The sequence below is a fragment of the Knufia obscura genome (assembly GCF_036327395.1).
Source record: "Knufia obscura strain CCFEE 5817 isolate CBS 148926 chromosome Unknown scaffold_4, whole genome shotgun sequence".
Lineage (NCBI taxonomy): Eukaryota > Fungi > Ascomycota > Eurotiomycetes > Chaetothyriales > Trichomeriaceae > Knufia > Knufia obscura.
In genome coordinates this window covers 1,683,984-1,696,760 of record NW_027042690.1, presented here as the reverse complement: position 1 = coordinate 1,696,760, position 12,777 = coordinate 1,683,984, and the positions used below count along the sequence as shown (strand labels likewise).

Here is a 12,777-nt window from a genome sequence, read left to right as displayed (position 1 = left end):
GTTAACCATTCTTTCCTTTGTGTCGCTGCTTCTGTCACGTTTGTTCAGGAATCACATCTTCTATTTTCGACTCTACTTTTCTTTACTCATAATCACCGTGACTCCGCCTGCTGGTCAGCGCGTTTACCTCTTTCGCTTCTTCGATACTTTGCAACAGAATAAGCTATACACTTACCACTAATCTCGGATACGATTGATATTACCTCACCATGAAATACTGGGCATTCGCCCTCACTGCTCTGGCCGCGCTTCCGGCCAACGCATATGTACACAGTCGGAATACCGATACAGATCCTTCAGAAACACTGAGAAGGCTGGAGAGGAGAGAAGATACATGTCCTTCGTCGAATCCTGTATCATGTTCAGCTGTCGATTCCAAGCTACCGAGCGACTTTTGTTGTGGCTCTGATACGACTTGTCAGTCCCTTGACCAGTCGAGCTCGGCGATATGCTGTCCAAAAGGCAAGAGCTGTGACTCAATCGGTGTTATTAATTGCAATCTCGACTTGATGGACGCCAGCAGCAATGCCGGTCCAATATTTACCACGAGACTGAAAGATAAACTGCCCACGTGTGGCGATAAATGCTGTCCATTTGGCTACACATGTTCCGAACAGGGTGGCACAAGCATCTGCATTGTGGACAAGTCAAGAGCCGGTCCAGCTACCACGACAAAAGTCACCTCGACTACAAGCACTACAGTAACTTCGGGGTCTTCTTCCACATCCACAGCCACAAAGGCAGCAGCGTCTGGCATCGATTCAGACAACCCACCTCCAGTGAAAGAGACGACCAACTTCCCAATCGGAGTATTCTTCGCGGGTTTCTTTCCGGGCATCGTGGTTGGTATTCTAGCTACGCTCGCCTGGGTCGTCCTCACGAAACGCCATGCTAAGGCACCAAACACACGTGGCCTGAACATGGATGGTAATGGAGCACGTCCATTCATATCGAACCCGATCAAAACTGCCGACCACAGCAACGAGCGCTCTGACTTTTTGAGCCGGACCCGATCGCGAGCAAAATCAATGTTCTCAACCCATCGTCGCTCCCAGACAGTCGATAGTGTCGACTTCTGGAACACGAAGATGCCAACACCACCAGCGAACAGCAATGTTCCAATCAACTATGTGAACAACATGCCAGATGTCCCTGTGACACCAGGTAGACGTGTAGCACGCTACCGAAGCGAAGAAGACTTCTCTCGTGCCAGGCCAGACTATGAGAAAGAGGAGTACTCCCCTGTGAGCCCTCCATCAGCAGTAAGCGATCCTAACAGACCCGAAACTATCCGCATTTACTCACCCGAGCTCGTCCAGGAACAACAGCGTAATGCACCTCCAATGCCAACCGTGCCGCTCGCAGCTATCCCTCCACTCCGAGGCATGAACACCCAAAGGCGGATATCTCCTCCATACGGCACAGTTGAACCACAACGACCACGTCGTGACTCAGGTACAGGATTAGAGCGATTCGGTTCACCCTTCCGAACACCAAAGAAGAAGCCAGAGATCCAGCGCAATAACACCCCCTCACTGCATGCTACATACCACGATGCCACAACCATGGACTCACCAGAAGAAGACCAGCCAATACCCCAAACATTGACGCCAGCCCGCTACGATCCCTACGCAACAGTCGCACCCTCAGCCGCCGCCCTAGCAGCTTCATCAAGACTAAGCAAGGCACAACAGGCCCTCCCATCGCAACAACGGAATCAGCCCACCATCCCACCCCGTCCAACAAGACCAACCCGTCCACAAACCGCAGTCTCAGACTTCGATTTTGACGACGGTCTAGACCACGATGACGAGCCACCCTCCCCAATAGGTCCTGGTCCCGCATCTCCACCGCGCGAAGCATATAAATCCCAAGCCCTCTCAAATCCGTACTCTAACCCGCCAGCCCGCGCAAATCCAACCTCAACGTTCGACAGCATGCTTCCTGCCCCTGGAGCGCAGAATAAAGATAAGCATGCGACTAATGCGACGAGTTTCACGACTATGTTGAATAGTATTGGGTTTCCGGATCCGGGTGATCAACTTCATGGGGCGCCTGCGGTGCCGAAGGTGGATATGAGTAAGGTGCAGGCGAAGCAGGGGAAGGGGAAGGGGAAGAAGGGGATGCTATAAGCCTAGAGGTTTCGACTCGAGTGAGCTACGATGATGGGTGATTGGGCGAGAGACTTGATTTGTTTCTTGTTTGAACATTGCATTGCGAGCGCTGCATAGCATCGGAGTTCTGGATCATTTTGCTGTTTATTGATACCCATCTAGCTGATTGAGATCTAATGATCTATTCTGCTATTGATTTAATACCTTGGAGTCTGACTCTCAACCGATCACGCGTCGCAGACGACCTCCAGCTTACACTTTAACCCCAGGATTATCCGCCTCCATTTCTATACCGCCACTGCAGTATCTCGCCACTTGCCTTGTCTTCAGTTCACCTCACTGTAATATAGCCGATCGTGCCTTCCTCCACAATACTGTCGACCAGTCGCACCTCCTCGCAGCGACAAAGGTGCCTGCCTGGTCGTAGTACGTAGTGCTGATCACAACTTCCCGGCCGGTCCTAAAGCGTACATTCCTCGTCGAAGATCATGCCTTCCTCATATGTACAGCCGGCTGGATCGCGGCTTCTCTGCCCGTTACAGATAAGCCGCTCTTTCTCTTGCAGAAACATGGGTCACACTTCTCTGGACGATGTAAGTCACGTCTCGGGAGCTGAACACGGGACGCAGAAGATTGGGATATTGCGTTGTTCATCATGTCTCATTCTTGTAATCTGTAAGAATGACAGCATTAACGACCAAACCAATCCAATCTTTGATCTAATTCATCTGTGCTTCATGGCTATTTGCCAAAACCAAGTCAGAACCCCATCAAACGCCTGCCTTGCCGAACGCAAACCAAAACGCCATCAACCCAGTCCAGGCCAATCAGATCACCATACCACACCTCCACCACGAATCACCCTTAATTCAAACCTGCTCATCCTCGTCCTTCACAGAACTAACCTATAACCCCAGCGGACTCCCCTTCACAGGCTCAAACCCACTCCCACCCCCAAACATCGTCATCCTCTTCCCCTTCCCACCCTTGACTCCTCTCTCGCCTTTATTAGTCCCCAACGCATTATCCCTCACCTCCCTCCTCTCCATCTCCTCCACCCTCTCCCGATAACTCATTATCCCGTTGTTACTCGTTTTCGCTGGTGCGGAGCCGATGGTAGGTTGGAGACGGTAGGGGGCTGGTGTAAGGCCAGTTTCCATGATCTCACTTTCATCCTCATCGATGTTGACACGGCCCCGAGGCGTGTTTGTGTTCTCTTGATCATCGGAGTGAGAGGATGTAATTGAGTCGTCCCACCCACTAAGGTTCTCAACCTCGTAGCTCTTCTGCAAGAGTTCAAGTGTTCGTCGCGCGGGTGTATCCTCACCCAGATTCCCCGTTGCGTTAATTGATTTCCATGCCGCGGTGAGACTATTCTTCTCTAGATCGGCGGCCTTTTTCGCTGGATCGACTGTTGGCGTCGCCAGCGCTGCTGCCTCATCGTTGTCGCCATCTGTCTCAGCCAACGGCTTAATACTGCTCCTTCTCATACTCCTACTCCTTGACCGCTTAACACTCCCAGATCCGTCAGTGACAAGCATACTCGGCTCCATACTCTTCCTCTTCGCCGATCTACTAACCGAGCGTACGACATTCTCCCCCGGCGACAAATCAATAATATACCCACTCTCATCGACCCAACTCTTCTGCGCATCACAGTCAAGAGGCCACGATACACCCACGACCTTAACATCACTATCCGACAGACGCGCCTTCTCAAGGATCTTCGGGCTACCGTCTTTGTAGACGATGTGTGTCAGGTTACTATTTTCTTTCCAGTCTCTTACGATCCTGGCGCCGAGGTTGGTGAGGAGCTCGATGTAGATCGTGCTTGCGTCTGCGCCTTCGGAGGTGCGGACGTCGACGTAAATGGTTGTACCGCGCAGGATACTGCTGTCGCCGTTGTTGTTTGACACATCTGTCAGTGGTGTTCGTGAGACGGGCGTTGATACGACGCGTCGCGTGCTTTTTTCGGAGGACAATTTGCTGCCTGGTGTCCGGATAGCTGAGCTGGCAGGCGTAGCCCGAGTAGACGTGACATCCGGGCTACTTGTTCGTGCGGCCTTTGCTGGTGTGACTCTGTCCGAGATATCGACGAAGTCAGGCTGGGCACCTAGAGAATGTGGTCTTTTCCGCTTCTTGATTTGGAGTTTTGGTGCTGGAGAGTCTTCGGCTTCTGGCTTCAAGGGCACTTTTGAGACGACGGTGTGCATGTGGAACTTGCGTGGGATGGGCATGTTTGGGGTGGAAGTGGCTGGTTGCGTGGTAGCTGGGACTGGAGTCTGCTCGTTGTCTTCGGTCTCATCTTTGCTAGGCGACGTTTGGCCCATTATGGTGAGTTCGTGCTCTGAGACACTGGCTGGTGTCCGTGCTTGATGACTCGGCTGAGCGGTGCTGGATGCGGGAGTGTGAGCATAGGTTGGTTTTGGTGTGAAGCTATCAGCCATGACAGTAAGCTCGTGTTCAGCAACACTGGCCGGCGTTTGAGCTTCAGCAGCCTCGCTCAGGGGAGCTTGCGCCTTTGCTGGTCTCGGAGTGAAGCTGTCAGCAATTGTGGTAAGCTCATGCTCAGCAACACTAGCAGGTGTCTGAGCTTCAACAATGCTGTCAACCAGGCTCTGTCTATTGGCTGGCCTTGCTGTAAAGGAATCAGCCATAACAGTAAGCTCGTTTTCGGCAAGACTGACTGGGGAGTCTTCTTCATCGATCGATGTCCGCACCGTGGTTGGCCGTGGCGTGAACCCGTCAGCCATTACAGTAAGCTCATTCTCAGCAATACTGACTGGCGAATCCTGCTCCGTAACAGAAGCAGCTCGCGGTGTAATTGCAGACTTCGGCGTACCTCCCATGATAGTCAATTCATGCTCAGCGATGCTTGCGGGTGTTGCAGCAGTTTTTGGAGTCTTTGCCTTCGCTGGTCTAGGTGTAAATGCATTGGCCATGACAGTGAGCTCGTTCTCGTCCAGGCTAGCTGGAGACTCCTGCTCGAGAGCTGCCTGTTCATGAGTGATTGCAGCTTTCGGCGCTCCACTCATCATGGTAAGCTCATTCTCATGCAAGCTGACCGGCGACTGTGCTTCAGCCACTTTCACTTGGGCGACGCATGCTGCCGGTGTTGGAGCATCCACCTCAGGGGAAGGCACCATGTTCGTCAACTCATGCTCATATACCGTAGCAGGAGTACCAGGTGTTCGCAAGAATTGCCTAACCACATCTTCCTTTGGTGACGGAGCAAGCTCATCAATCGACTCATCATGAATTTGATACGACACAACCACAGATCGAGGCGTAGCTGCGACGGCCTCTGCATTCTCCGGAAGAATGAGTGTATCGTCGCCTTCCTCTGTCATCGTCAGCTCTTCTTGTAGACTTTCAACGGTTGCACCTTCCTCGGCTTCCAAAGCCTGAAGGTTGACGAATGTGCTATCATGATGACTTGCAGTTCGAGGAGTACTTTGCACGCTAGGCATTGTCTCCTCCATCTCGTGGTCGAGCTCGGTCGCATCAGCATCATATCCGAGGACTGGCACTGGTTCAGCCGGTGTTGTCGGCTTTGCAGGTGATCTAGTCACCTTCAGAGGACTTCTGACTTGCAGGACAGAGTCGTCAAAGTCCATCTGTAGCTCGTCTGCGGACAACTTGTATGTCCTGGTAGGAGAGACTGATGCTCTTTGATGACTTGAAACAGTGAGTTCCTCTGGCATATCGTTCATGAGCTCCGTGACCTCCATGTCATTAACATTGAGCTCATCAGGTGATTGTGTACTTTGCTGGGCGCTCTTCATTGTGCTTTGTGGTGTGGTAGACTTCTTCAAAGGTGAGAACACACCCACTCTTTTCGCCGGACTGCTCAAGAAGGTACTCTTCGATAAATCGTTCTTCTGTGGCTTCACCGCAGAATGAGCAAACATGCGTGCAGGATCGAATGCAGCCGATCTCTTTGGGCTTTGGAAGAGCTTGCTCGCAGTGTGGCTCAGATTCACCTGGCGATCGTGCTTGGTGGCATTGGGGAATAACAGCTTGGCCGGTGAATCCAACGGTCTTCTAGCCGGGCTCGCCATACCATTGCTGTTCTCGTTGTTTAGTCCTTTTGCTGGAGACTGAAGCATAGATTGCGGGAACAGCTTTGCAGGAGATGTAGGTGGTCTTCGAGCCGGACTCGTCAGTGCCCCATTTCCATCCTCTGCGTTCTTCCTTGCAGACTGCTGTAGAAGAGTCTGTGTGAAATCAAGCTGCTTAGCTGGAGACAAAGTCCTTGCAATGGCTTCGGCTGTGAGATTTGTTTGGAGTCTTCTTGGAGACAAGCTGAGATCTCTGATGGGAGTCTTGCCGCCGTTGAGCTCATCCTCTGATGCTTCTTCTGGTGTTGCAGCCTTTGCTACTTGTGTAATCTTCTTGGGCGTTAAAACGCGTTGAATCTTCTTCTTTGGCTTTTCGTCTTCATCGTCTGAGACCTGATCCTTCGTTCTCTTGGAGGATCTCGTTGCCGCAGTTGGCTTTCGAACCGGCTTCGCCCGCAGGCCAGATGCCTTCTCGGTCGCTTTAGTCAACTTCGAGGCGGCTACTTTCTTTCCGCCTCTCGTTGTGATAGGTTGATTCTCTTTGTCGTCTTTTGCGGTGTCCTGGAATGTGACTTTCTTCTGAGGAGCAGCCTTTGCAACTGGTGCAGACTCCTTGGCTGTAGCCTGCTCCTCAGGCTCGGCTTCCTGCGCTGGCCTTTCCTTTGCTGCCGCTTTTGTGGTTCTTGTAGGCCGTGCTGCTACTTTCTCTTTCGCTGCAGAGCTCGCGGTAGTAGCTGTGGCCCGCGTTGATCGAGTGGCGCGCTTTGGCTTATCAGCCAATTTCTCAGCTGGTTTCTCTGGTTGTGGTTCTGATTCTTCTGTTATGGTCTCTGCCTTCTTCGGTCGACCTCTCGGTTTCGTGGCTGCCGGTTTCGTAGCCTTGGGCTTTGGCTCCTCGACTGGTTCGTCTAATGCTTTCTTTCCGCGTGTCGCACGCGTCATCGGCTTTGGCTCATCTTCGACAGGCTTCGAGGGCTTCTTTGTTTCTTCCTTCTCCAGAGGAGTGACCTTTAGTCGTCGACGAGGAGCTGCTGATAGAGGCGCAGTCGGCGCAGCCGTTGCTGTAGCTCGTGTTCGCACCATGTTGACTATGGTGTGGTGTTCATTTGTTGCAAGTGTTGTAATTGAGAATATGTAAGGGCATGAATAGATGAGGCTGTTATGACCTATGTTTTGCTGGACGCGTCGGGGTCTCTGTTTGGGTGGGCTGCGATAGGTTAGAATGGTACTTTAGCGCCATGTATCATCCAATCAGATAAGGAATGCTACCTCCCGTACTGCACCAATGATTACATCATATGCTCAGAACATTGCGCTGGTGTTGAGGGCTTCTCGTCTTCTTGTTGGAAGGTGTACCACAGAACAGAACAACGATGGTCTGCAGCTGAAAATATCCAAACGTGCACCTGTCCAGTATTGGTTATCAAGCTATCAACCACGAAAGTCATGGTAACAAAACTAAAGAGGAGAATAAGATACAGTAACATTTATGATTAGATTTATCATATACTATCCAATCTAACATCTAAACCCAGTTCCATCATAAGCTTTTTGTTTCGTTACACATTATATACATCCCTCACTGACACGAGAGATCGTACAGAGGAGTAGTCGGCGGTGGCAGACCAGGCCCAGTAACGGCGAAAATTACACCTCCAGCTGGTGCAACTGGCTGCTGGTCCTGAAGCGTAAACCACCAAGTGTTGATGTTGGCAGCGAACAGTTGGCAGCCGACCTCGCTGTAATATCTCGCAGCATTATCCACGCTAGCAACGGCCTGGCCTACAGTAGGTCCCTCAACCGGCCAACCCGTCTCGGTGAGCCAGAGTGGCTTGCCCTGTGCAATGGCAACGACTGCATTCCAATCATCCCAGAAAATGCTCTGAGCGTTTTCAATTCCATTTGTGACTTTGCTCGATTCGTAATATGGGTAAGCGTCAACACCGATGAAGTCGACGGCAGCGGTGAGGCCAGCAGTGTAGGAAGTGTTTGTCCATGTGTTGTACGTGTCGACGTGACCGACTGGCTTGCCAGATAGACCGGTACCGGAAATGGCTGATTTGACTTGGTTAACATAGTTGACCAAATCATTTGGTGCGACACCAGGACCAGCGTTCGAAGCAATGCCCAGATCTGTGGTTCTGTAGACGTCTTCGCTGCCAACTGAGATACCAACGACGAGATCCGTGAAAGCGGTGCCATATTGATTGACGGCATCCGCCAGATGCTGAACTTCAGCATTGAAACCGTCCACGCCACCGGAAGCCCACAGGCCAAGGAGCAGGGTAGTCTTTGTGCTGATGGCGGCTGGGATAGCCTCAATGACTCCATTGGTGTCGCCCTGAATCATGGTGTACAGTCGTGCTGAAGGGAAGCTGTTCCCGACCATGTTCTTAGCACTGTTGAATTCACCCTCGAAATCCGCCTGGTGCTTAATCGTGCCATCACTGAAGGTGGCACCGTAGTTGAAACCCTTCTCGGCAGCGAGTGTGGTGGCTACAAGAGCCAGGATTGGTGCGAAACGCATATTGATGCTGTTGAAAGAAAGAGACTTAACTGAGAAGAAACTGATGATACAGTAAGATAGCAATACACTGAGACGGAACAAAGCAGGAACCACGAGCGCAGGCGACCTCAAGTACTTATTGAACAAGCACCACCAAGCTCAACATCTCCAGTTTTCCCTACCTGAGCGTCTTTCGGTTGTCGTAAGCCGTGGAGAAAGAACGGGACAAAAAGGTCTCATTCGTGGAGGGACCAAAGCAGTGGACAAAGCAACGTCTGGTTCGTCATCGATCTGCTGTGTTGTCCCAACCAGAAAAATGCAGCTTGGTTGAAAACTTTGCCTGGCAGAAGTCCTCCGAGACCTCACCAGGGTTCTGTGCAGCTACGTCAACGGTACCTGCATCTTGGTCTAGGCACCGTTGACCAAGCTTCGTCCAGAATAGTATGGTTGATGGGATAGCGCGAAGAATAAATCCTAAGCGACTGGTCAGCATCCTCCGTCGCTCGAAAATGTGGCTTTGTTCTGAAACGGTATCCACACGTTTTCATCGACCGTGGTTGAAGCGCTTCCGGTCATCGCGATGTACCTTGCATATCGATGCAGCAACAATACGAGGTTGCAGGAGGAGAACATGTAGCGACGTTTTTAACGGCGCTTGAGGCAAGTGATCAAGGTGTTCTGCACCTGACAATCGAGGACTGTCAGTTTCCCGTTGTTGTGGCGGTTGTGCGACATTGAGTCGTTCGACTTCTCCAGGCGACACAAACACGTTTCCGCCTTGCACATGTGCTATGCGACGTGATGGACAAATGGACGCAGCGTACGACGAGAAATAGATAGGTGATGTCAAGATAAAAGAGAGGTGACAGTGACACGAACAGAATCCATCTCAACTGGCAGAGGATTTATTCACACCATGGCACCTGCCACGACTACGCATTTTATTCACAAGTAGCACCTGCCTCGCGTCATGCAATGCTACATCGTTCAGTACCCCTACTATAATGGACCAGCCAAACGTCGCTCGCTATCAATAACGCTCGCTTCACAAATGCTCAAGCTCACTTGCGTGAATTCCACCTCTAGCTTACTCTATACCCCCTCAGCCGTATTAGCCCGTTCCCTCGCCCTCCTCCCCTCCATCAACCCTCTCAAACCCCTCTTCTGCAATCCAATAACACTACTCATCTCCCCACTCCAAATTTTGTACTCACGGCTCCCACGTGTATCCTTGCCAATATTTCCATTTGCGCCCTCACTCTCCGAGAACGTAGTACTAGTCGTCGCACTCGTAGCTGTACTCGTGCTATCGCCGCTTCCGGTCCGGCCGTGGCCCTTCTTCGGGCCGTAGTTGTTGGATAAGATGCTGGTCTCAGCCACGGTCGTCGCTGCACTTTCGCGTCGTTCTAGCATGGCGAGTGTACCGAGGCCGTCCATGCCTGTTGCGCGTCCGCCTCCTGCTGCCATGGCGGCTGCGTTGAAGACTGCTGCTGCGTTACGCCCATCTAGGGCTTCGTGGAGGCGCTCGATGACCGCTTCTTGCAGGCCGTCTATTTGGTAGGGACGTGCCATCTGTAGTAGCGAGCAAAGCGTGTGTGGTGAGCAAAGCTGGGTGCCGAGTGGTGGCAGCGAAGAGGTGTAGAGATAGCGCAGTAGTAACCTAATCGTGGACGCCATGTGAGGGAGATACAGTGTCCGACCGCGGGATGCGGCAGGCGCGGAGCTGTTGCTGGGAAGTTCGACCAACGTCCGATTAGTTGAGCGGCTTTGAGATCTCCAGTCGTCGAGACCGGGTATGGTTCCGTTCGTGCTTGGTGTAATAGTCAGTGCTGATATTCGACTGGCTGCTCGGGATGTCATGCTCGGTCGAAGTGTCGCTGATTCTGAGCGGAGGTCGTCTGGCGAAGACGTCGACTCAAGTACGAGCTGACTGAAGAAAGGTCCCCAGCGTCGTGCTAACATGCTCGAGTTGCAGGGGATACGTTCCCTGTCTTGCGTGACGATTTCCATGTCGGAAAGCTCATTGACCTGTAGTGCTTGCTGACCCAGTTGTTCAGCTGCGGTCGATATGCTTCTGCCTCCTGCAGTCTTGGAAGGCAGACTCTGCTGCAATGAAGCAGGAATAGAAGGAGCAGAATTCGATACATACGCGGATGTGGGACTTTTCCTCCTCGGATTGTCGTATAGTCCGTATGCTTCAAGCTCAACCAGACACAAATGCGCGAAATTGATTCTTCTGTGGTTGTAGTCTTCCACAAGATTTCGCTTTCGATGTCCGAGGATAACGTAAGTGTTGCGCCGGTTCCAGAGAACTCCCCTATTCCAGCTGCCTTGGCCGAACACAGTCCCAGCTGTATCTATCATGGCCCAAGTCAGGGTCCTCAGGTCAAGCGCCCATAATGCGTACTCGTGCTTTGAAGAGGTTAGGTATGTGCCGCTGACCACAAAGTGACCATTGATTACATCACCATTCGGAAACCTCAACCCTGGTGGTGAGACAGGGCCATTCATAACTTTCTCTTCTAGACTGCCATTTGGTGTCCGTACTTGCAGCTCGAGCCTCACATCAAGGAAGTTGTAATTCGAATAAATCAGCATGGAAGTTCCAGACTGGTTCTGGACCCCTTCGCTCAAAGATGTCCCGCGTCCAATGTTCTGCGCATTAACTCCAGGCAGACCCGTAACCATGCTCTTGTAAGCCCCACAATTCCTGTCGTACGGCGTGTTGCTCGTCCATTTCAGGTTTCGCATATTGAAAACGCTGATTTGCGCAATGTAGTTGTTGCTACTGTCCTGGCCACCCACTACCACCATTTCAGCACCACCGGTACCATCAATTTGTACTCCAATAGTGCCTGAGTGTGGGTCAGTAGATGGTGGATTGTGGTGTATCGCAGACGTATGCGAGTCAGCCGAAGCAAAGACTGCTGAGGAAGGTAATATGGTCGCACAATGTGCATATCTGCCCTGTGGACTATCCGACCTCGAGGGCTGAATCTGCGTCCACGTCCTGCTCGGCACATCATAGACGTGGATGTCGCTCATCACAACAACCTCGGCTTGTGACTCGCTGTGCCCATTCATCTGGCCTTGCGACTGCGTAGCGGGTGACATTCCGCCATAGCATACTAGTTTTGTGTCTCCCAAAGCGCATACGCTGTGGAAGTATCGAGGTGGCGGCACATCTCCAGTCGTCTGTACTTTCGACCAGTGCCGCCGTATTAGATCCAGTTCGTACAATTTCGAGGATAAGTATGGCTGGCTTTTACTGTGGACACGTCCACCGAAGACGTACAGCCTGTCTCCTAGGATCGTCGTCGTCGCGCCTACAAGCGGTGGAGGTTCCTGTCCTGTAGTTGGATGTACATTACAGACCAGCCCAGAGACATTCGCGGTACCCGCATTCTGCTGGTTGGTTGGAGAAGCTAGATTCGTCTGAGAGTTGGAATGAGCTAGATTTGTCTGAGAGTTTGAGTGGTGTATCGAGCTCGCCGCACTGTCAAGTCCTGATTCTGACGCGGTCAAGCTCAGCTGGCTGGTGTTCATGGCGGCTTTCGAATCGTTCTGAAGTATTTCCTTCGCACGACTTTTCGATGATTCTGTGTCGGACTTGGTGGCATCTGCTGAAGTTGGGAAGAGAAGTGACTCGGAGAGAGAAGTTGCAGAGTTCAGAACACTTGTGTTGTTCTGTGGAGGGCCGTAAGGTGAAGCATAGTCAGGTATTATGATAGGGACATGTCTAGGTCGTGATGGTCGTCGTGGTGAGGAGCCGAGTTTCGTTGGCGACTTGTCATCAAACGGTAATGTCAAGGCTTGGTATCCAGAAGTAGTATCGACATGAAGATTCTTCGGTTTAGATTCAGATTGCACAGATGAAGACCTGCTCGAGAAACGACCGAAAAGTGCTGCAAATCTTTTGGGATCCCGGTCACTTGCCGAATCCGGTGTAGAGAGTTCGACAGGCGAGAGGACAGGTGAGGGGATATTGCTACCTTCTGATACGGGAGACGGTAAGCCAAGTAGAACACTCCGTCTTCTGAAGCGATCCATGATTGTTAGCAAACACGAAATTTGAAATCCACAGCATGCTTCCTGA

The 12,777-nt window shown here is 51.7% G+C and overlaps 4 protein-coding genes across 4 annotated transcripts; 1 reads left to right on the top strand and 3 right to left on the bottom strand.

The window, feature by feature from the left end:
• Positions 1 to 209: 209 nt before the first annotated feature.
• On the top strand, positions 210 to 2,132 carry PMZ80_004581 (uncharacterized protein; the record flags this gene model as incomplete). Its single annotated transcript, XM_064873005.1, has 1 exon — positions 210 to 2,132. The coding sequence occupies one exon, from the start codon at positions 210 to 212 to the stop codon at positions 2,130 to 2,132; it is 1,923 nt and encodes a 640-aa protein (XP_064731663.1).
• Positions 2,133 to 3,019: 887 nt separating this feature from the next.
• PMZ80_004580 (uncharacterized protein) lies at positions 3,020 to 7,258 on the bottom strand (the record flags this gene model as incomplete). Its single annotated transcript, XM_064873004.1, has 1 exon — positions 3,020 to 7,258. One exon carries the CDS (start codon positions 7,256 to 7,258, stop codon positions 3,020 to 3,022), a length of 4,239 nt encoding a protein of 1,412 aa, XP_064731662.1.
• A 496-nt stretch (positions 7,259 to 7,754) lies between these two features.
• PMZ80_004579 (uncharacterized protein) lies at positions 7,755 to 8,702 on the bottom strand (the record flags this gene model as incomplete). Its single annotated transcript, XM_064873003.1, has 1 exon — positions 7,755 to 8,702. The coding sequence occupies one exon, from the start codon at positions 8,700 to 8,702 to the stop codon at positions 7,755 to 7,757; it is 948 nt and encodes a 315-aa protein (XP_064731661.1).
• Positions 8,703 to 9,773: 1,071 nt separating this feature from the next.
• PMZ80_004578 (uncharacterized protein) lies at positions 9,774 to 12,731 on the bottom strand (the record flags this gene model as incomplete). The annotated part of the gene is made up of 1 exon (XM_064873002.1): positions 9,774 to 12,731. One exon carries the CDS (start codon positions 12,729 to 12,731, stop codon positions 9,774 to 9,776), a length of 2,958 nt encoding a protein of 985 aa, XP_064731660.1.
• Positions 12,732 to 12,777: the final 46 nt, after the last annotated feature.